We start from the raw sequence: 21,621 nt of genomic DNA, 5'->3' as shown, positions 1-21,621 counted from the left end.
CCTTAAGTTAGTGAGTGAAAATAACTTATAAGTTATTTTATTTTGACTTGCATAAAAAATAGAAAAAAAAATACATTTCATTTACCTCTCAGTACACATTTTGCAAACACAGACCACAGATTTTTATTTAATATGGGATAAATATTATACTTTAAATATATGCAACATATGCAGAGCTCACATCAGCTATAAAAATTTTGCACTTTAAAAGGATAATTTAATTTTTCATTTAGTGATCATAAAATATACAGTGGACATATGTAATGAAATTTAAATTATAAAGAGACACACATTATACATATATTTCATGGTACATAACTGCCTATGTTTATGCAAGAACAGCATATTTCAATTTTAAAATATTCTAAACACTTATGATTATATTCGTATAGTCCTTAAAACGTTTTTTTTCTTTTTTTTTAACAATATAGTTACAGCACGATTATGATACATTAATCCCACATTAGAGTTATTTTTTAAAATAACTTTATAGAGATGCTCAACTTGCAAGGATTTTACTGTAATCCTCCCAGTTTCCAAAAACCTTTTCAGCATTTAGCACAACAGATTTCTACATGTTTACGAATTCCCAATGTTTTTAATTACAAAACCATTGCAATTTTAGGAGATTTTGTCAATTAATTTTTCAGAAGTTAATGGCTACAGATTTTAACATGATTTTTAATTACAAAACCATTGCAATTTTAGGAGATTTTGTCAATTAATTTTTCAGAAGTTAATGGCTACAGATTTTAACATGATTTTTTTTTTGTTGATAATATAATTCAGACATATGAATTTTGCATCATGCATTAGAGTAATCAGTTATCAATGGATTTGATATGCAAAAATTTTTTTTGTAAATCCACAAATTTTTTTCAATAACTTTTTTGGCAATATTGCAATAGATGCATGCCTGATTTACAATATCAAGATTTTTTTTTAAATACAAGAAAAATAACTAAATACGTGAATATTTCAAAGAAAGGAACATATTTATCGTCCATGAATAAGATTTTGAGGATATTTGTTAATTACTTGAAACCAATTGCCACTGTGTCACTATGCTGGTGTGAATCCTAAACATATAAAACTAAATGTCTTTAGTTTTGATGTGTTCATGTAACTATTAAGTAAATGACAAATTATGATAGGTTATTTTAACTTTTAATTATAGGAACAATTATTGTTACTACAGAAAAAATCTAAATTTGAAGAATATAAAATATAAAAAAAGCCCTGCTGGTTCCATTTATCTTAATTGGAAAATTTTATATACAGAATATGTGAATAATTATGAGACAGCTTAAACTTGTAAAACTGAGAATTGAAAGTCCAGTCAGTTATTTTCATTTAACTATCAACTTTCTTTTAATTGTATAATCAATTAAACAACTTCAACTTAAGACACAATAACTTTTAATTACACATTGAACACTTAAAACAATGAAAAAAATTTGGAAAATAACAATGAATTTTTATGTTACATAGAATTTTTTATCAAAACAAATTCAACATTTTTTCAACAAATTAAAAAAAAAAAAAAAAACACTATTTTTGCATAAACATAGAAATAAAGTTTCAAGTCACTATGATGAATACTTTAAAGAAAATATATGTGAAATATTTTTACTGCATTATTATTTTTATTATTATGCATTATTATAATTTTTTACTGCATTGCTATTTTTATGAGTATATTTCATAAAAGTCAAAAAAGAAAATAGAACATACTTTAAATAGAATTATTAAATTTTTATGCACTGGATGATAACCTCATGAGCTGAAAAGATTTTAAGTTGTTATTGGAAATGACATTTTAAGTTACAAAGTGGGTACCAAATTTTATCCTTACAGATTCAGATTTTTCAATAATTACGATTAGAAAAATATGGTCTCTATAGTTAGGCCAAAAGAGTGGCTGAAAGTTTCAATAACTATGTCCTCTGAAATTAGTTAAGCAAAATAAAAAGTTCTGGCACACAATTATCAAACTTGTTTATCTAAATGTGCAAAAAAAAATTTATCATGTGAAAATCTGATCATTAAATGAGAAGTTAGTCAGGTGGTCCTTTTGTGAACACTGCACTCATTACATTAATTAAAACTTTGCAAAATAATAAGCAGTCTAATAAATTGCATATATATTAATTCAATTAATATAGGAAATTTAATATTCTTTGTCATGGCTTATGACATTAAAAAAATTAACACTTATAGTTCTGATTCTTTCAGTCATCAATAAAATTTTGATTATTACCGTGATGGTAACAAATTTTTAAAAGCTACGATCGCATTCATAGATAAAAGGACTCGTGTTTTATTTTATAATTATTTTCATACTCTGGGTTTCGAATGAGCCCAAACAAAAATTCAAAGAGTCCTATTGGGTTGCTATTATGTTGGTGCACAGTGCCTTAAACACTAATCTTGATCAAACCACAAGCTTTTTGCTTGCATTGAACTGATGAGTCATTGGGAAAAAAAAAAAAAAAATTTGTAATGAGCTATTAGACTGGTTAGGAAGTTGACAGAATTGTAATCACTGTGAGATTAAAAAAGGAATATTCATAGTTCTGATACTTTCAGTCATCAATAAAATTTCAATTATTACGTTGATGGTAACAAATTTTTGAAAGCTACGTTCACATTCATAGATAAAAGAACTTGCTTTATTTTATAATTATTTTCATACTCTGGGTTTCGAATGAGCCCAAACAAGAATTCAAACAGCCCTATAGGGTTGTTATTATGTTGGTGCACAGTGCCTTTAACACTTATCTTGATCAAACCATGAGCTTCTTGCTTGCATTGCACTGATGAGTCATTGGGAAGAAAAGAGAATTTGTAATGAGCTATTAGATTGGTTAGGAAATTGACAGTATTGCAATCACTACCAATATCAAGATCCTCATTTTCAAAAGGCGAGACAATATAAGCTTTAAGCATGGCATCTTGCCAAAAATGTTCCACACCAAAGTCTTGAAGTTGATTGAGAAGTGGAAAGAACCATTTGATAAATCGAACTCCGAATAATTGCTCATCTAACGAACTTTCTTGTTTTGTAGGAATTACTGATTTAGAAGGAGTTTCTGTTTCTTCCTTCTCTGGCTCCCAACAATCCATGGCCTAAAATAGTTATAAATATTATTTGTGAGTTTTTGGAATCAAATCATAACAGATTTGTATAAGAAATGAGTAAAGTGAATGAAAATAATTCATTAAAAAAAAAGAGGCAGAAAATATATAAACTGTAAAAGCATATTTTTTTAATATTATGTCGATACATTTTTCTTAACAACACAATTTATTGAATGATGATTACTTCCCCGTGTATTAAATAAAATTATTGATTACTTTCCCTTGTATTTGAGAAAATTAATGATTACTTACCCGTGAAGTATCTGTACTCTTCCATTCTTGTAAGCACCTGTCTATAAGCTCCAGTCTAGAATTATCTAAAGAAATGGATCCACAAAGCTTTCTTAAGTAGGATGATAAAACTTTTATCGTAATTTTTTGCCTCTTTAAAACCTCAGTTGGTTTTTCAATGCAAGATAGAATTGTTGTGATGGCCTCTAAAAAAATTTGACAAAGAAATTAGTTTTTAATGTGATGTGTAGATAAACAGCAACTGTTCTAATTTTAATGCATATAACAAATAAACAATTTTTATACAGTCAACAAAAATAATTTTAAGATGTCAATAATATTTAAGTTTTTATGATAAAATATTACAATATAAGAATATTAGCAACAATATTTGGTGACTTTAGTTATCAACTAAATGATTACAGGCATTATTAAGTGTAAGTAACTCTACTACAAAGAAAATAATAATTGATATGTTATTTTCTATAATTGGGATGGAAGTTTTCTGAAATTAGGTGTCATACCAGTTCATTATATTCAGGTAAGAAATGCTAATTTTAAATTTATCCTATGAAAAGGTTGAAGAGCTGTTACTCTTGTTATTGGTTATAAAAGTTACAATGGCAGCCAATATTTTCACTTCACTCTCATACTAAAAATATTGAACATAATAATATAAATCCTTGCAATCAAAAGAGAAAATATTTATAGGTATATGTTTGGTAGAAAAAAAATGGAATAAATCTTCCACTTAAAAAACTGGCAAAAATTAAGAATATTGCCCTTATGTACTGGTAAATATATAACTATTCTATTTTAATTTTTATGTGCAAATTGTGGGTCTTTTATTTAATAACACGGTGTGTAGCGTTTTTAAAAGGTGCTTATTTTCGATTTCCGTTATTTAAAAGCCCTTAAAGGTGCTTTTTTCATTGGGTGTTTTTAAAAAGTGCTTAATTTTCACTTTTCAAAAAAGATTTTTTTTCGTTACCATGTCGATTTTTGCTACAGATTATGCAAAAGCGTGCTTTTCATATTGTTCTATTCAATGTTTTCACAATTCAATTCGGCATACTGTCGAGCCATAGCGTATGAAAGCGCCAATAATTTTACATGTGTGATGAAATACTCGCAAGTCTGCATGTGCATCTACTGAGCTGGGTTCGAAGAGATTATTGCACTGTCATGTGCAACTCTGCAGCATTTTGCAAGATATTCTCAATTTCAGACTTCATTTTCCACCTTCTGATATCAAAGAGAAAAATATCTAGATCATTTTATAACGGCTAATATAATCAAGAAAAGAGTTCTTTGTCAGAAACTAGTTATTTTATCATGATCATGTAAAGTTTGTGGAAATTATTGTGCATTTTGATAAAGTATATAGTGCTTAAAAAGTACTTAACAGGTGCTTGTTTTTTCTTCAAAGATTTGGCTACACACCCGGAATAAATATACTTTAACTATACACTATTATACGGTAATAAAAGAGTTGCTTTAAAGAAGACATTCAAGGGTGCCGGCAGGGAGGTGCACTTGCACCTCCCTGGCTTTTTTTTTAAACAATTAAAGAGATACAGAAAAACAATTTTGCAATAAAATTTTTTTATTCAAAAACATATAATTAAGTAATTATTGATTCAAAACAATTAAAAAATTGTTTAATCAAACAAGAATTGTTATCGTCTTGGTGTCCAAATCTGTTTATAACTTTTTCAATGAATTCTGAGTCATCTTTGATTCTTTTCTTATGCACACTGAGCATGCACAAACTACTTAATCTCTCGTGAGACATTGCTGACCGATTCCATGTTTTGATGCGTCGGATTGTATTAAAAGTGAGTTCAATAGTGCACGTAGTAGCTGGAAGAGATAGGTTAATTTTGATTGCCTCCGCCACAGCTGGAATAAAACGATGTGGCCTCAATAACTAAATCGATGTATTCAAGGGATTCATAAGATTTTTTTTTATTCCTCCACATTTTGTGCCACGTTGTAGCTTCAGTGATGAAATTCGGTGAGAGCACATCTTTATACAAAGTATGTATATCAACACAATAAATAGGTACCAATGTTAAGCGTGCACAAACACGCTAGTATACAAAACTACTGTTTGTAGTTATTTGTGTTTCAAAGTCAGTAATTATGCTAGCGCTATCAATACAGTTTTTTGTGGCAAAATTTGCAAGTACAAGAAATTCGTACTTTTTTAAAAAAAATATCTTGTTAACAATAAAGAAATGTATGTTGAAAAAAATTAACAGATGAAAGTATATGTAATAACAAAACAAAATGCAATAACAGAATATTTTTATTTTTCTATATATACATAAATAATTTGCTCGACTTCGCGCGCAGGTCGTCGGGCTACCGAAGCGGGGGTGCCATCCCCTCCGCAGAGGATCAAAATTGTGATGGCATGTCTTCGGATCATCCTCCGGGATGTTTCCCAGACCGTCGCCAATAGCCCATTGTGCAGCTCTAGTGCGACGTAAATTAACAACAAATTAACAACATAAATAATTTTTTTTTATTGTTAGAGGGCTGCACCGCCTTTTATATTATTCTGTCAGCGACCTTGAAGACATTCCAGCATTAGAAATATATATTCTAGCATTCCAATAATTAATTATGCCAAATTATTATGAAACATTAAGCTAATAAGTTGAACTACTAAAAGTGCTGATTCTGCAGAATCCTTTCCTATTTCAATACAATTAAATTTATTATTATTACTTTTTAACTTTTATTTTCTTTAAACAATCCTATTTATAAATTAATTTGATGCTGTAATTTAGATTTTACGAAGTAAGACTTTAAAATAAACAACAACAAAAAAAAAAAACTTAAAAATTATAACAGCAAAACAAAATAATTTAATTTCAACTATTTTTGAATTAAATTAATTTATTTAAAATTCCTTGAAAAAATGAGATAAAACAATAAAAGAAAATTAGAATATAAAGAGATAGTTTGTTGTTCTGCTCAAAACTATAATTCCCTTAATATAAATATTAATTCCACACCTATACAACAAAATATAATCATATATTTGAATAAACATAAATTAATTCTCAATAATTCAGATGGTGTCAATTATTTGTTGATATTTATAAAATTGTTACAAACCACTGCGATTTTTAGTCCCACGAATTCGTCCTTTTGTAATAGTATGAAAGAGAGAAAATAAGTCCTCGCTTTCAAGTTCCTCAAGTAAGTTCTCTAATCCATATTTTTCAGCAGGACTTAGCATTTTTCTCGACTTTACTTGTCACATTACGATAAAAACCAAAATGTTTATATTATCTTCGTCTTCGATCTAGTCCATGATCAAAAGTTGGCAACAGAAGCCAATAACAAAGTTTTACTTAATACATTTAAAACTGCTTATAGCTTAGTTATATGTATTAAAACGCCTAAGTAAGGCTCTGACAGTGCAAACAAACATTATGAGTAATGACGTCATATCACTTCAAACATTTCCACAAATGAGAATATGTGCTCCATCTAACGGCTCAATAAATGGAATGAAACGAAAAATACAGATAGTTCTCCGAAGTAAATATGAAATAATATTTTCTTTTGACAAATATTATTAATGTTAATATTTCAGTTAATGATTTCTTGGTGTTCAGTAATACAAACAATTTTCCTTCTAGATTCCTATTTGCTTTTTTTTTTTTATATTTCCGTCGATAGAAATGGGCTACAGATGGTGGACAGTAGAACTCTTTACCTAATTCAACACTTCGCATGCTTTCACTATTTAAGTGTAGATCATCATAGCAGAAGGAAATACGTTAGTTTTTGTCTTGATTTTCAAACAACTTGAAAGTTTCTAATGTAGGCAACTGTTTAGAACTCGAAACTGCAATAAACAAAATTATTATAAAAAGTGCCGCGGAAATTTGTGAAAATTGTTTTGACAATTAAAAGCAAAAAATATTAAGGAAGGGGAAAATATCGCAGTAGATTCCCCGACAACTGATCAGAAGATAAGAGGTAAGGTGTGAAGATTAATACTTGGTTGTTGCAATCATTACATCGAGCGTTGCGATTGCGAATAGTTTGTTCTGTTAAAAAATATTGTGGAAAAAAATGTTAAATTTTAAAGAAAGAGTAATTTTTTGTGATTTTATTATTGTAAATTTTTTTTTTACTGTACTCAATGGGTTGCAAAATCACAAAGGGATTTCCTTAATGAACAAAATTTTTTTTTTGAAGTGTGAAGAGGTACATTAAGATAAATTTATGCAAAAGGTTTCGTAATGTCTGAGCATAATTAAAATCCTTTCAAAAAATGAAGCTAAAAAGTCCCCACGTTATGGATCGATAATTAATAGTTGATTGAGGAAGAAACAATTATGTTATTGACGTGTATTGAATCGCTGATGAGGATAGCAAAAACATCAAAACCTGATTGATTGCCCAATGAAACTTAAAAGAGGTTTTAGAAAGCACTTTTAAACTCATCTCTTTTCAAATCGGAAATTAAACAGGTTTTGATGTTTTCTTCCCATTTTTCTCCGAATTGATTTGAAGAACTTCAATAGATTTTTTGCATTTCCCCTATTAAATATTATTCCCTTTTGTAGTTGAAATAAAAAATTTAAGGATTTTTGTATAGAAAAATCGACGTAAGAAAAGGGTTTGAGAAAAAAAAGTGAAATATATTTTGAGAAAAGAAAAACCTTATTTTATGGGGAACGAAACATTTATTCACGAAATACATGAAAAGCTTCATAAAAATTTACTATGCACAAACAGAAGTAAGCAAATAAATAAGAAAAAAATAAATCTATACCTTTTGAGTTTTAATTTCCCTAGAAGCTAGTCGACAGGTTCTTTTCAGATTTTGTATTTTACAAACTGAACTATATATACTTTAATATGCATAAATTTTTTTTTGCATAAGTATTTTTTTAAAAAATTTTTGGCAATTTTTAAAAATTGCAAAGTGAAAAATAACAATTTTAAAAAAATTGTTCTTTTTGTATGGAATTATTTTTGAATAAACTGATTTTCCATTTGCGTGCAAAAATATTTCGATTCGCTTAAATATTTCAAGAAGTCCAGTAAAATTCTTAAAATTCGTGAAAACTGAAAAAATGCTGTAAAAGTTCGAAATTTCGATATTTTACCTATTTAGCTATTGGGAATATATAATTTCCTGGTTAAGGCAGCCATTCATATTTTGAGGGTTTGAGGGTTAAAAATTCAAATCCGATGGAAAGAAAAAAAAATAAACGCTTTTCAGAAAATTGATTCCTTCCATCGTGTGCACAAAATAATTATTATATTTAAAATTAGGCTTTGAAACTAAGGAAACTTGATAAGGATTGACGTTATAGTTGAACATGAGAGACGTGGGAAAAAGAATCTGCATTTTCAGTCACTAACAGTTCGTTGTTCATCTCATGAGATAATTCGGCAAGGAAACAAAGAATTAGTTTTTTTATTAATTAATTTACCTTATCTCAAGAAATATTTTATATCTTTAAATGAATGAAATTTAATGGGAAATTTAGAAATATTCTCCATGGTTGAGTGATTTAACTTTCTATTTCTGCACATTACATTAGTTTATCAAATGGAATTTTTATAAAAACAAAGTGAGTCGAATATAAAAGTAACATATGGAATAACTGAACTGACATACTATTATGATTCGGTGTGGTTGACCCCTAGTAAAATTATAGGGATTACTAGCAACCGTTATGTCTTTTTTTATGAATCCTTATAAGGCTATAAAATATGTATCGATGTTTTTTATTTATTTCTTAAATATTTAAATATTAATCAGTTGAAAGCATTTTATGGCACAATAAATATTGTGGAAAATTGTGCACTTAGGGAAAGGGGTATCGAATGTTGTTAAATGAGGAAGGATTCGAAAATGTAGTTGCTGAATATCGGAAGAGGTTAGAAATTTTTTTATTAGTTTTTATTTTATTTTATAACCGTTGTTGAACAGCCGACCCAATAATTTGGGTTTACGACCACTAATGTTCAACTCCGTAGACTTGTAATTTTGAACCCAATTCAGAAGACAAGGGAGATCCTGGATTGGGAGAAATGTGAATTCGTGGAGGACTTTTTGATGGAACTAATTATCATTTGCGTTATATGGTGAGGAAAACAATGAAACCTTCCCATGGTTAGCCCGATGACAGGGGGACTCTAACCCATGATCCGTTTACCAATGAGGATATTTTACGTCAGCACTGTGGTTGGTTCTAGACCGGATGCTGAATTTGTATCGACCAGCCATCCCTGGCATTCGAACTCGGTTGACCTGATTGGAAGGCGAACGCTCCACCCCTTGAACCATCACAGCTCGAAGAGGTTAGAAATGTAAAGTTTTCTAGATTATTTATTCTAGTAAACTAGATTATTTATTCTCAAAGTTTAAGAATTAAAAATTTTTCGCATTAAAAAAAATTGCATAGCATATATTAGTGTTTTTTCATAGTACCTATTTAGAATGGTTTTTTGTTTTTTTGATAGCTTATCATAGCGCCATTTTTGTATGTAATTTTGTAACTTTATAGGTAAAAGTAGAGCATAGCCAACTGTACAGTGCGAAAAATAAATTTAAAGATAAATGTCTCGCCAGAATGCAGTGATCTAGACATCTGGCGAGGGGAGTACTTTAGCTATAGTCAGACAGTAAATGCGTCTAGAGCCGCGATGGATAAGGGGGTAAAGTTTTCGCCTTCTAATGAGGTGACCCTGGTTCGAATCACAGCAATGGCTTGTAGATACGAATTCCGCATCGGGCTTGCGCCGTTCACATTGTTGACGTGAAATATCCTCAGTAGTAGACGGATTATGGGTTAGAGTCCCCTTGCTGTCAGGCTAACCGTGGGAGGTTCTCGTGGTCTTCCTCTCCATGTAACGCAAATGCAGGTTAGTTCCATCAAAAAGTTCTCCACGAATGCTAATTTCTCCCAATACTTGATTCAGGAGTTCCCTTGTCTTCTAGATTGGGTTCAAAATTACAAGGTTACGTAGTTAAACATTGGTAGTCGTAAACCCAAATTTGGGTCGGCTGTTCAACGACGGTTATATATATAAAGATAAATAAGCAAATAAAAAAAGTAACTGTATCTATTGTTTTGTATTAGAACTTTCCTTTTGGCTTTTTTTATGGAATTAAATGCTCATGGAATACTTTTTCGGATTCGGAATTATGTAATGAATTATGGAATGCGGAATCGGCTTTCAACAAAAAGGCGATCACACTATTTTTCTTCTTCTCATTTTTAGCAAAAATTATGAAGTCGTTTTTTAATGAAGTAATGTTTTATAAACAAGCATCAAGTAAAGATGTTTTTTAAAATATTTTTTTAAAATTTCTATGTTATGTTTTAGAAGTAAAGGCATGAGTCGAAAAAGCATTTTAAACAATCCAAAAACGGGAAAACTATTTTTCTTTTTCCAGTAAATTAAAGAAAGATCTTCATGTTTTTTTTTCAAAGTTTGTACAAATTAAAAGTGGCGTAACGAGAAAACATTTGTACAGATAGAATGACATTCTCAATATAAAGTCATTAAGTGTACAGTGGGAAAACTAAAAAATGGACCACCCTGAATCATTTTTGATCTAATGATCGGATCTTAACGTTCTTCACTTCTCAAATCTTCAAGATTCGGGAAGTGACCTGAAATATGCTAATTTGTTAATGCATACTATTTTAAGCTGCGAAATCAGACACAAAACCGTACTTTCTCTGAAGAAACATACCTTTTTTTTGACGGATTCGGATTTTTTTCTCCCAAAATATAGGGGATAGCTGCAATCTGGAAAATGTGGTCTAAAGTTAGGATCCCTTAATGTTAATTTTACTTTTTACGTATTTCGCCATGACTCAAAAACTTCTCAAATTTTTGGACACAATTAAAAGATTCATTTATATAAAGATTATTCCAAGCAAAAAAATTTTTTTGTAAATTTTTATCATTTTTTGTTATTTTATTTAACTAGTGGGTTGCTCCCCCTGCTAGCTAACGCTCGCCAACCCCCGAAAATTGCTACGCAATCTTATATGGTTTGCTTCGCAAACCAAGCTCGCTTCGCTCGCTACTAACTTAGATACATTGCAAATACCCAAAATTCTAAGAATTCAAAACAATCATTCAAATCCATATAACAGCTTTTTTTTTTAAAAAAAATTACATCATTTTAGTAATTACTAAGTCATTAAAATAAATTTGAATTCAAATAAGTGACATGTAATTCGTAAAACCTATTGGAAATGTGCTATAGTATAATTCGTTATTGTGATGCCAGAATTGGCATACACATATTTATTTTCAATCTTTTAAAATATCCTTCATTACTTAAGCTTATTTTTATTAATAGAATTATTTTTTAAAATAAATCAAAAACTTAATCTTTTTAAACGAACATAAAATATTTATTTCTTCTCTTCCAGATCAATGTGACGGATACTTTCTTTTTATTTCATTATTATGCAGACATATAAATTCACTGTCGCCTCTAATCGAAAACAAAAATCTATTTATAACTTTTGATTCTAATTTTCCAACGGCTAAATGTTTCGGTTGCATGGTTATAATAATTCTCATAAATTTGTTGGCGACTCGTGATCGCCAAGGTGTTCTTTTAAACCAGAGGTCGCCAAAGTGGTCTATATAGACCCCCAGGGGTCTATTTAACAAAAGCGGGGGTCGATCTGAGACAGGGGGGCGAATGGGGGTCGATCCGAATCGGAAGGGTCGATTGTGGGTCGAAAAAAAAAAAAACAGTTCTCAATGCGCAAATCACACAAACCTAATTAAGTATGTAAAATTTGTGAATTTTTTTAATAATTGACTCAATATCAGTTTCTTTATTAAACTTAAATTAATAAACGTATATTTATTGGGGTGAAACAAGTATTTACGTACCACCGCCCAGTGGCACGAACTCAGCGCAGTTTATATGTCATATGCATATGTGCGCTTGTCCAAATGTCACGTGTGACGAGCATTGACGTTACAAATGAAAATATCATACGCAGTTTCAGCTATCTTTGCAAACTGTGTTGAATATTTGCAGTGTCATTATTAAAACTTTTATAGTTTTAGATAATTAGTTATTGTTTCAAAAAAAAACATTCGTTTTGTTTAGATATCAATTTTAATTATCAATGCACAAAAAAGAAGGTAAGCATTAATAATATGGATTAGTACAGCCCGCGACAAAACTATAGCACACTTTGTATTTTTTTACGAAAATTAAAATTGACCAATTTTGAACCCAATATGGCGAACCTTGCAAAAAAACACCAGGCACACCCATCTCATTGATCAAGAAGCAGTAAATCTTTAGTTACTTTACTTATTATATTTACTTATGCATAATTACTTATTATTTAATAATACGGTATTTAAATTTCAATATTAATATATTTTTCATGAAACTGTTGTTACACAATGTACTATTACTTTAATAAATGTTTAAAATCATAAAATAAGTGTACAAACACAGTATCTAATAGAGTTTTATTTTAATTAACAGAAAATTACTTTTGTGGGGGTCGATGGAGATTTCGAAAAATTATATAGGGGTCGATGATCAAAAAAGTTTGGCGACCCCTGTTTTAAACCCATGTGTATATGCTAGTTGGCTTTGTTTTTGGCTATGATATACGGTGATAAATCGCCGCTAATTTTGGATCTCCTACCCATACTTTCTCTGTCCGTTGAGAATAAATATATTCACTTTGAATTTCTAAATTGGTGAGGCTGGGACCCCTTTTAGGGTAAAGTGACCACATTTTCACTGAGACAAAGCGGGACAAATGGGATGAAATGAGAATTACAATTTAGTTATATATATTTTATTGTATACATTCATATACTTGTACAAAAATGTATTTATTATTAATTATCGGTGACTATAAAAATATTTGTAAAAAATAATAATTTGAACATTATGATTTTTAATCAAATTAAATTTTTTATTTAAAAAAAATTATGATTTTCTTTCACGGTCATATTTTTGATCCGAGTGAATACTTTGCAATAGATTCGGATCATTTATTAAAATGTCGTGAAATATTTCACATGAATTGGTCAAATTATATTTTACACTTAAAATAGATTTTAAAGTTTTAATGTTCAACTGCGTTTTTTCAGTTGTCCATATTTTATTGATACTAGAAAAAACACGTTCTGTTGCTGCATTTGTTCCCGGAAGGGAGAGCGCGAATTCTACAATTTTCAAAATATTTTGATAAGGAATATTATTCTGTTTAAAATGAAGGAATAACTCCGTCCATTTTTTGTCTGTTTCCACATTTGCAGACAACCAACATTTAATTTTTTCATCTGTAACATATCTTTTTACCAATGACACCTCATCAAAAAGATCATTTTCGCAAATATTATTTTTCGGAAAATGGTTACTAATATATTCAAAAGATTTTTCCACATATTCCCATAAAATCTCCTTTTTTAATGTCACCCAATGAAAATTTTTAACATCTTCGAATTGAACTGTCCATTCTTCAAGATATTCCAAGCAGTTATTATAGAAATTTTTGACATGGTTCAAAAAATCAGGTCGTTTAATGGTACCTTGTTCTTCCAACCTAGTGATGTCTTTTCGAATAATTAAAGGAATGTAATCGTTATCAATTCTTTCTCGTAATTTTGTTTTTAAAATATTGATTTCATTTGACACTTCCGTAATTGAAATTTTGTCCCCTTCAATAACTTTCACAGCATTGTGAAATAATGTAGCTTGGTTGTGAATGAACTGAAGCCAAATTTGTGATGTGCCATTTTCAAAAAAGAGCTGCAATATTCTTGGACATTTATCTTGTGATAAAAAGTATGATTTTAATGGTTCGTATATTTTTAAAATATTTTCTACAGCTGGTAAAAGAGCTAGCCATCGTGTTTTGCTGTAACCAAGAATTCTTTTATATTCGATTTCTGCGATTTCACAAAAATTCTTCAAACTTTCAACACGCACAGTATATATATAAAAATACGAATAAATTTTTGCAATAATATTTTCAACATCAACTGGAAGTAAGTCAGATGCTGTTTGAATAGCATTATGTAGAATGTGAGCTGCACAACCTACTCCAATAATTTTTTGGTTCAAATGTTCGTTAAGTTTCGTAAAAACGTTATTGATGCCTCTTCTAGCTTTTCCACCAAAATTTGCGTTAGTGTTATCCGCACAATAGGCAATAATTTTATCGTTCAAATTATTCTTTTTCAAAATAGTACTTATTGAGTCAAAAATTATTTGTGAAGTTTCACCCGGCAATGAAACAAAATCTAATATTCTAATTTTAATTCCTGTTTCCGGATCAAAAAATCTAACAATTGTGGGAAATAATTTTAAATCTTTGTGGTTGGAAGCATCAGAATATATGGATATAAATGAGCATTTTTCTAATTCTTTCTGCAGTTGTGAAAACGAATATGGTGAAAAAATATTACAAATAATTGCTTCGGTTTTTGTCCTTGCACATGCAAATTTTTTGTCGAATAATGTTTTGATCATTTGCGACGTACAATCCATTGATCGGAAACTTTGATTGTGGTTTATGGTGTGGAAAGCAAATAGCCCTTCCGCTAATGCTAGCTGTTTTTCCGAGTTGCCAAAGCTAGCACTGCGAAAAAACGGTTCCATTTTAGACGAAGAAGCGGCATTATCCAAAAATCTTTTTGCCTCTTTGTAGCTAGATGTTTAAGTAATATCGTTTTTTCCACCATGTGAGACCGAAAATTCAGCATTGCATTTATCACACCGTACCATATAGTCTATTTTAGTTTTTTTAATAAATGGAAATTCTCTGCTTAGCTCTTCATTAAATTTGCATTCTCTTTTTTTACTCATCTTTTATTCTGTGGGTAAATACTAGAAATAAAAAAAAAATTTACTACAAAGGCTAAAAAAGAGTATTAAATTTTACCTTTCTGGCCATTACGTTGTAGCGACTATTGCTCTACCACTATCTTCGTCAATCGAATCGAGTCAAACCGAAAGTCAAATTGAAAACAACAAACCGCACTGTCTATCGGCAGTCCGCCTGTCTGCACTTATCTGAATTAAGCCGAGACGTAACGACAATGATCGAACACCACCGAATAAATCTAACTCGGTACATTGCCTAATTTAGTTTACTCTGCATGCATTTAATGTATTTTTTTAAATCTATTTTTTATTTCTTTATATTCACCATAATACTTAATAAATAATAGGTAATATATTTTTACAGTACATTTAAAATAAAGAAATGCAGATATTTTCTAAAAAGCGGGACATTTCAAAAAATCGGCGGGACGCGGGACAGTCCACAAAAAAGCGGGACTGTCCCGCCAAAATCGGGACGTGTGGTCACTTTATTTTAGGGGGCCTCCTCAGCCTCAATTTTCTAACGGTCAGAAATGTTGTTCTGGCTTTATGATCTCTCAATAGAGAGTATTCTTATTTCATCCCTTTAAGGGATTTCTTATTTTTTTGAAGAAATGGCCATTTTCTAATTTACAAATTATGCTTAATAAAATCTAAATTTACATTCAACGATTTGTACATCATTTCCTGGAAACGTTATTGTTTTTATTCATTCAATATTGGCCAAAATGAACATTCATGTAAAACCACTATACAACCCTTGACGGCTAATGACGGGGAAGCAATCTCCCCTCATCATAGTTATATAAATCAAAAATCGCCAAATAAATTCGTAATATATAAAATTCGTGAAAAAAAGCGCTTTCGACAAAATACTAAAATAGAGATCAATCGACAAAGACTACTCACTTCTGCTTAGCTTAATAATATGAGATTGCCGCAGCTGATGCTCTCTGGTTATTTTAGTTTCCGTTTTTAAAAGAGCTATATGCTGAGCCACCTCATATATATTTGGCATGTAACATTTTTAGCAGCAATCATTGGTCGATTTTCTAGCGTTGCCATTCAGGGAGTTGTAATGAGGCTTTTTCTTGTCGCCGTGTAAGAGAAATAGTAACGTAAACAAAACAAAGCAAATGTTGCCACCGGCGGAAAAGAAATACAGCCAAAATTTGGGAGCCACGTAAGAGAATTATATATATTAGATGTTAGTCGAAGAAATTTGGAAATTGTAAGTTATACAGATTTGTACAGCATTTTAAGGAATGTAATTTAGGAATGTAATACAAAATTTGAGGTCGAATAGTTCCTGAGAAATTGGATTTTAAGAAAGTCGTATTTTAAAAATTCAATTTCTCAGGAACTATTCGACCCATTTCCCTCAAATTTTGTATTTTTCCTTGTAAAAGTTTTTTTATAATGATGTGAAAATTGCATACCTTACAATTAAAATATTTTCGATAGACATTAAACAAAATAATAAAAATAAATGATAAATATTTATTAAACATTTTTGCATGGAATTATCCCTGGATAAAATTTTTTTATAGTTGTGGGCAAACATTTTAAATTTGCTTAAAATTTTTTCCAGCTATCGCGAAATACGTAGAAATTAAAATTAGCATTGAGAGGTTTGAAATTTGGACCTCTTTCCTTAACAAAATTGTTGGGATCTTATTTTTCATATTTCCTAGATATTTTGGGGGCCAAGAATCCTAATCCTTCGAGAAAAACTGTATGTTTATTCAGAAAAATTACGTTTTTGTGTCTGATTAACAGCTTGCACTAATTAAATAGCACAATTGAGGTCACCTTTTCGAAGCATTAAGAATGAGTCTTAGAACGTGAAGATCCCATGATTAGATCAAAAGCTAGTGGTTAAGTTTTTTATAATGCGCATTGTACATCAACTAAGGTAATGAAAGAAACTATTCTTTTAAATACAGTATTTATTTCTAAATGGATAAGAAATGAAATTTTCAATGTAAGTTATTAAATTCCTTATACTTGAATGTTGATGAAAATTTTATTTCAATGGTCGAAAATAATATAGGAAACTTCTCTTTTTATGCACAGTATTTATTTCATAAATATCGAATACATAAAATATGATAATTCAGGAATAAAAAGTATTTGGCAAAATGACAGAAACTTTGGCATCCAAGGGCAGGAATATTGGATTTTTTTTAACACAGTTGTAGTTTGCTACAATTTGTGGCCTTACTACAGTTTGCGGTTTCAGTAACCATATCGAGCATATGGCAAAGTGCCCAACAAAGCACTAGATAAACCATATCCACCATATCCAGCGCCGTAACCAAGACCATAACCACCATAAGAATTTCCTAATCCTCCGTACCCGGAATAAGCATTATTCAGACCAGCATAACCGAAACCAGCTCCGTCATTACCATATCCTCCATAGCCATATCCACCATACAGATGGTCGTATGCTGGAGCAGATGAGTGAATGTGAACGGCAGCTGGATTTTGGTTGGCGGTGCCTGGTTCGTTGGTCTTGACTTGAGCTCTGAAACCACCGTGATCAGCTACGTAGTTGACCTGTCTGTGGATACCACGATCATCTGTAAATCCATAGCTTCCAGTCACATGACCACCAGTTCCGGATTCTTCTCTGTGTTGTTCACCATGTTTGTCTTTGATGCTGTATCCAAACTTGTATGGGTGTGGAGCGTGATGACCATGGTCCTAGAGAAAGAATTATATTTATTGGAGTTTACCTCCGTATCATTAAAAATTAAAAATTGTTCAATTCTAATCAATTATTTTTAATCACGATAAAGTTTTGATGAATAACAATTTACAATAGATTATTGTAAATTGTTATTCATCAAAACATCAAAACAATTCATCAAACGAAACTCTTCAATATATATATATATATATATATATATATATATATATATATATATATATATATATATATATATATATATATATATATATATATATATATATATATATATATATATATATATATATATATATATATATATATATATATAGGTCCCTATAGCAGGTCCTTCGTTCGATCCTCGGAATCGTTCGAAATCTTATCACTTTCGTGGTGCTTTTCTGAACAATTTGTAAATGGGGATTCCCTTGGAAGAGGAATAATATGTATTAATATTGCCCTCAGTGCTTCATAATTCCCTTTAGTACCAAGAGAAACAGGAGAGCATCCCTAGTGGCGTATAATGACATTTCCAGACACACATTCCTATGCCATTTTTATCTTGATGATGTGTTCCCCAACTGCCGCAAAAGTTTGTTGCAACATTTACGCACCCCCTATAATAAAGTTTTTAAACTTGTATATTTCGGCATATTATTTTTGAAAAAATTTAACTAACTTTAAGGCCATGCCGCAGAATAGATCAAGATGACAAAAACTTATTGGGACGGCTTTGGCCTATCATAGGCTGTAGTGCACAAGAAGAAGAAGAAAAAATTAAAACTTGTGAGAAAAACCGATTGTAGATTTGAAATTACTGATAAGAAGGTATCTAAGAATTGTTAAAAAAATCTCATGCAACAGGAAAAAAAAAATGTTCTCCCGCGTTATCAAACAAAGGAAGAAAAATTCCTGGATTAAAAAATAGTCATTAAAAACTAGTGAGTAACTCTCCATTGATATTCAACCACAAATAGTTAATTATCTGCTAAAAGTATCAAACTTTAATTCTTTAAATTCTTTTTCTACGTTTTTATAATGTTGCTAATGTGTTGTCTAATAAAAACTTTTATTATTGCGCAGTATTATTATTTTCACTGAATCAGAATAATGATATGCAATGTGATAGTTTCATATTTTACATTTTGAATCTGAAAAAGCTGGGAATGTAGAAAATAAATGAATACAAAATAATCTAAAAATAAGAAGAAAAAAATCTTTGGAGAAGTGTTTCTTACCAGAGGAGGATGTGCGATAGTCACAACGACAATGACGGCTAAAATAAGGCACTGAAAATAAATGAAAATATTAAATATACTTTGTTTCTTTGAAAGCAAAGTTACCAGAATATCGAAGTAATCTTACTAACAGTAATTTGTAAATATACATCCAAAAGAAAATAATTTTCATTAATAAATTTTAGAAAAGAAAGCTGCTCTTTCCAAACTATAACAAAAGTATTACTTTGAGTTATTTATGCCAGTAACTAAGTAGTTTAATGCGGAAATAATAAAAGGAAAGCTGGAAACTGTTTGAAAAGTTATGTTTTAGTTGCAATGTAGGCTGAGTGAAAAATCTGGTTCGTTGCAAATGTTGCTTTCATCAATCTATTACTAATGACTAACATAAATATAAGAGCAAATATTACGTTTTAGTAGCATTTGATCTTAAGTTTAGAGGTGGGGTTACTGGCCAAGCAATCTTTGATCTATATTAATTTCAAGTCGTCATTTTGTAATACTTCGTCAAGTTAAATATGAAAGTCCCCAGTATTGCTCTAATCAGCTTGATAATTTTGACGCTTATTACGATTCGAATATATACCTTTTCACTAATAAGCAATTTATGATGATTTACTCAATCAGCCTGAATATGCTTAAGCTTTATTTCAATGAGCCTCGTATGCTTTGAATAGAGAATCATATCCTTGCCGTCAGTGTAACCATGGGAGGTTTTCGTGGTTTCTCTTCACCATGTAACGGAAATGTGACTTAGTTCCTTCAATAAGTCTTTCAAGAAGTCAAATTTTTCAAAATACTTGATCCAGGAGTTCCCTTGTCTTCTGAATCGGGTTCAAAATGACAAGAATGCGAAGTCACTACAAGTCTATCGGCTGTTCAACGATGGTTATTAAATAAAAAGCAGCCCGATAAATTTTTGGCTTATTGCGATTTGCCCATTCGCCTTTTCACTCATTAACAATTTATGATGATTTACTCAATCAGCCTAAATATGCTTAAGCTTATTTACTATGAGCCTCATATGCTTTGAATGGAGAATCATAGTGAATCTGACTATTTGAGCTAGGAGTTACATATATTTAAACTTGCCTAAAGTATTTGCATGGGCTCATTGAAAGTTGCCTAAAATATAGCAGATAAACTGATTAATGAATGATATATTTTTTTTACTTAGCTTAAAAGTATTTAAGCTTATTACTAAAAGCTTAAAATTGATTAGGAAATATTGAGGTAGAAGGTCTGCAGCATATTGCAAAGTACCAGAGACGGGTTTGCCAACAATTTTTTTTCCAATGAATATTTGAGGTTTTCCCCCACGCAGTGAGCTTTAGTCAGCGCATTGTGAATTTACTAGGAAGTGTAAAGTTATGAAAGGTGGTAGAGAACAGAGAGATGAGTTAGGGCTCGCTTTTGGAGGTCCGAGCACGAGGAATTTTAATCCAAGCTCACCTTTGCTCGAGATACATAAGATTATTTGGAGCCCCGAGTCAGCCCGAGATCTACGTTGAATAAAGGCAAAATTTCGTGCCTTTGCTGCCTATGTACATATGAGGAAGTTAGTCATTAAAACGGCTTTATCACAATTAATTAATAAGTTTTGAATTTTTTGTACTTAACAATTGTAGCAAATGTCTGTTTAAAAATAGTTTTTTTTCCAATGCCCACCTGGGTTGACATTTCGTCAATTCAGGCGTATTACGGCAGACCTATTGATCGCGCTTACAGGGGCCCACCCTATTAGGTGGGCCAACGCTGTTCTCACAGTAAGGACAGATAGTGCAGAGAATCTTAAAACATCCATGCCTTGTCCGGGATTCGAATCTTTTTGATGCAATACCAGTTCTCTGACCTCTACACAGTCCGATCGGCAGTTGTTTAAACATAGTAAAGTTAACGATAGTAGAAATAGTAAAGTTATTTGCTTAAAAATAGTAATAGTTATAAAAATTTCCTCATGAGTCCGAGCTCACCCAAGTCAGAAAACTTTTTTCGGCAAACGAGCCAGAGCCTACGGTGGACCCGAGTCCGGCTTGGGCTTAGTCTCTCTCATCTCTAGTGGAACAACTTATACATTGCTATCTAGACAAGTGAGGCATTTCTTATGGAGTATATTTTACGTCGAATCAAAAAAAAATTTATTTTTTTTCTTTATAAATCATAAAATTTTGTTTATTTTAAAGTAATAGGGCAAAGATTGATGGAATACATATTTTAAAAACAGAGAGTTAATTAAAAACTGATAAATAAATATATAAAAAAAACTTGAACTATGAGTTGAACGAAAATGAAACAAAAGAAATTTTAATTACTTTCTCAATAAAATCTTAAATGCATATTAAAATTCAAATCGTATCAGGGCAACACAGAATTTATATTTACCTTTGAAATCATGTTGATTTACGATTGAAGCTAACAGACAAGTGATACTA

General features: G+C 30.5%; 2 protein-coding genes across 2 annotated transcripts; both read right to left on the bottom strand.

The window, feature by feature from the left end:
• Nucleotides 1-1,151: 1,151 nt before the first annotated feature.
• On the bottom strand, nucleotides 1,152-6,730 carry LOC107437304 (uncharacterized protein C3orf38 homolog). Its single transcript, XM_043051388.3, has 3 exons — nucleotides 6,502-6,730; nucleotides 3,394-3,578; nucleotides 1,152-3,129 (listed from the first exon to the last, which is right to left on the bottom strand). The coding sequence occupies exons 1-3, from the start codon at nucleotides 6,623-6,625 to the stop codon at nucleotides 2,611-2,613; spliced, it is 828 nt and encodes a 275-aa protein (XP_042907322.1). The 5' UTR covers nucleotides 6,626-6,730; the 3' UTR covers nucleotides 1,152-2,610.
• A 10,573-nt stretch (nucleotides 6,731-17,303) lies between these two features.
• LOC107437302 (uncharacterized) lies at nucleotides 17,304-21,621 on the bottom strand. Its single transcript, XM_016049241.4, has 3 exons — nucleotides 21,572-21,621; nucleotides 19,190-19,240; nucleotides 17,304-17,965 (listed from the first exon to the last, which is right to left on the bottom strand). Exons 1-3 carry the CDS (start codon nucleotides 21,581-21,583, stop codon nucleotides 17,495-17,497), a joined length of 534 nt encoding a protein of 177 aa, XP_015904727.1. The 5' UTR covers nucleotides 21,584-21,621; the 3' UTR covers nucleotides 17,304-17,494.

This window comes from Parasteatoda tepidariorum, chromosome 2 (assembly GCF_982258835.1).
Source record: "Parasteatoda tepidariorum strain Cologne lab strain chromosome 2, Ptep-v5.0, whole genome shotgun sequence".
NCBI classification, from domain to species: Eukaryota; Metazoa; Arthropoda; class Arachnida; order Araneae; family Theridiidae; genus Parasteatoda; species Parasteatoda tepidariorum.
This window is presented reverse-complemented; position numbering and strand designations above follow the sequence as displayed.

Excerpts from the sequence above, each read along its gene's own strand:
- LOC107437304 (XM_043051388.3), bottom strand. The coding sequence starts at position 6,625 with ATGCTAAGTCCTGCTGAAAAATATGGATTAGAGAACTTACTTGAGGAA. Across the intron at positions 3,579-6,501 it reads TGGGACTAAAAATCGCAGTG|AGGCCATCACAACAATTCTA; the intron begins GTTTGTAACAAT and ends AAATTTTTTTAG. Across the intron at positions 3,130-3,393 it reads AGAGTACAGATACTTCACGG|GCCATGGATTGTTGGGAGCC; the intron begins GTAAGTAATCAT and ends TAACTATTTTAG.
- LOC107437302 (XM_016049241.4), bottom strand. Across the intron at positions 17,966-19,189 it reads CTATCGCACATCCTCCTCTG|GACCATGGTCATCACGCTCC; the intron begins GTAAGAAACACT and ends TTCTTTCTCTAG.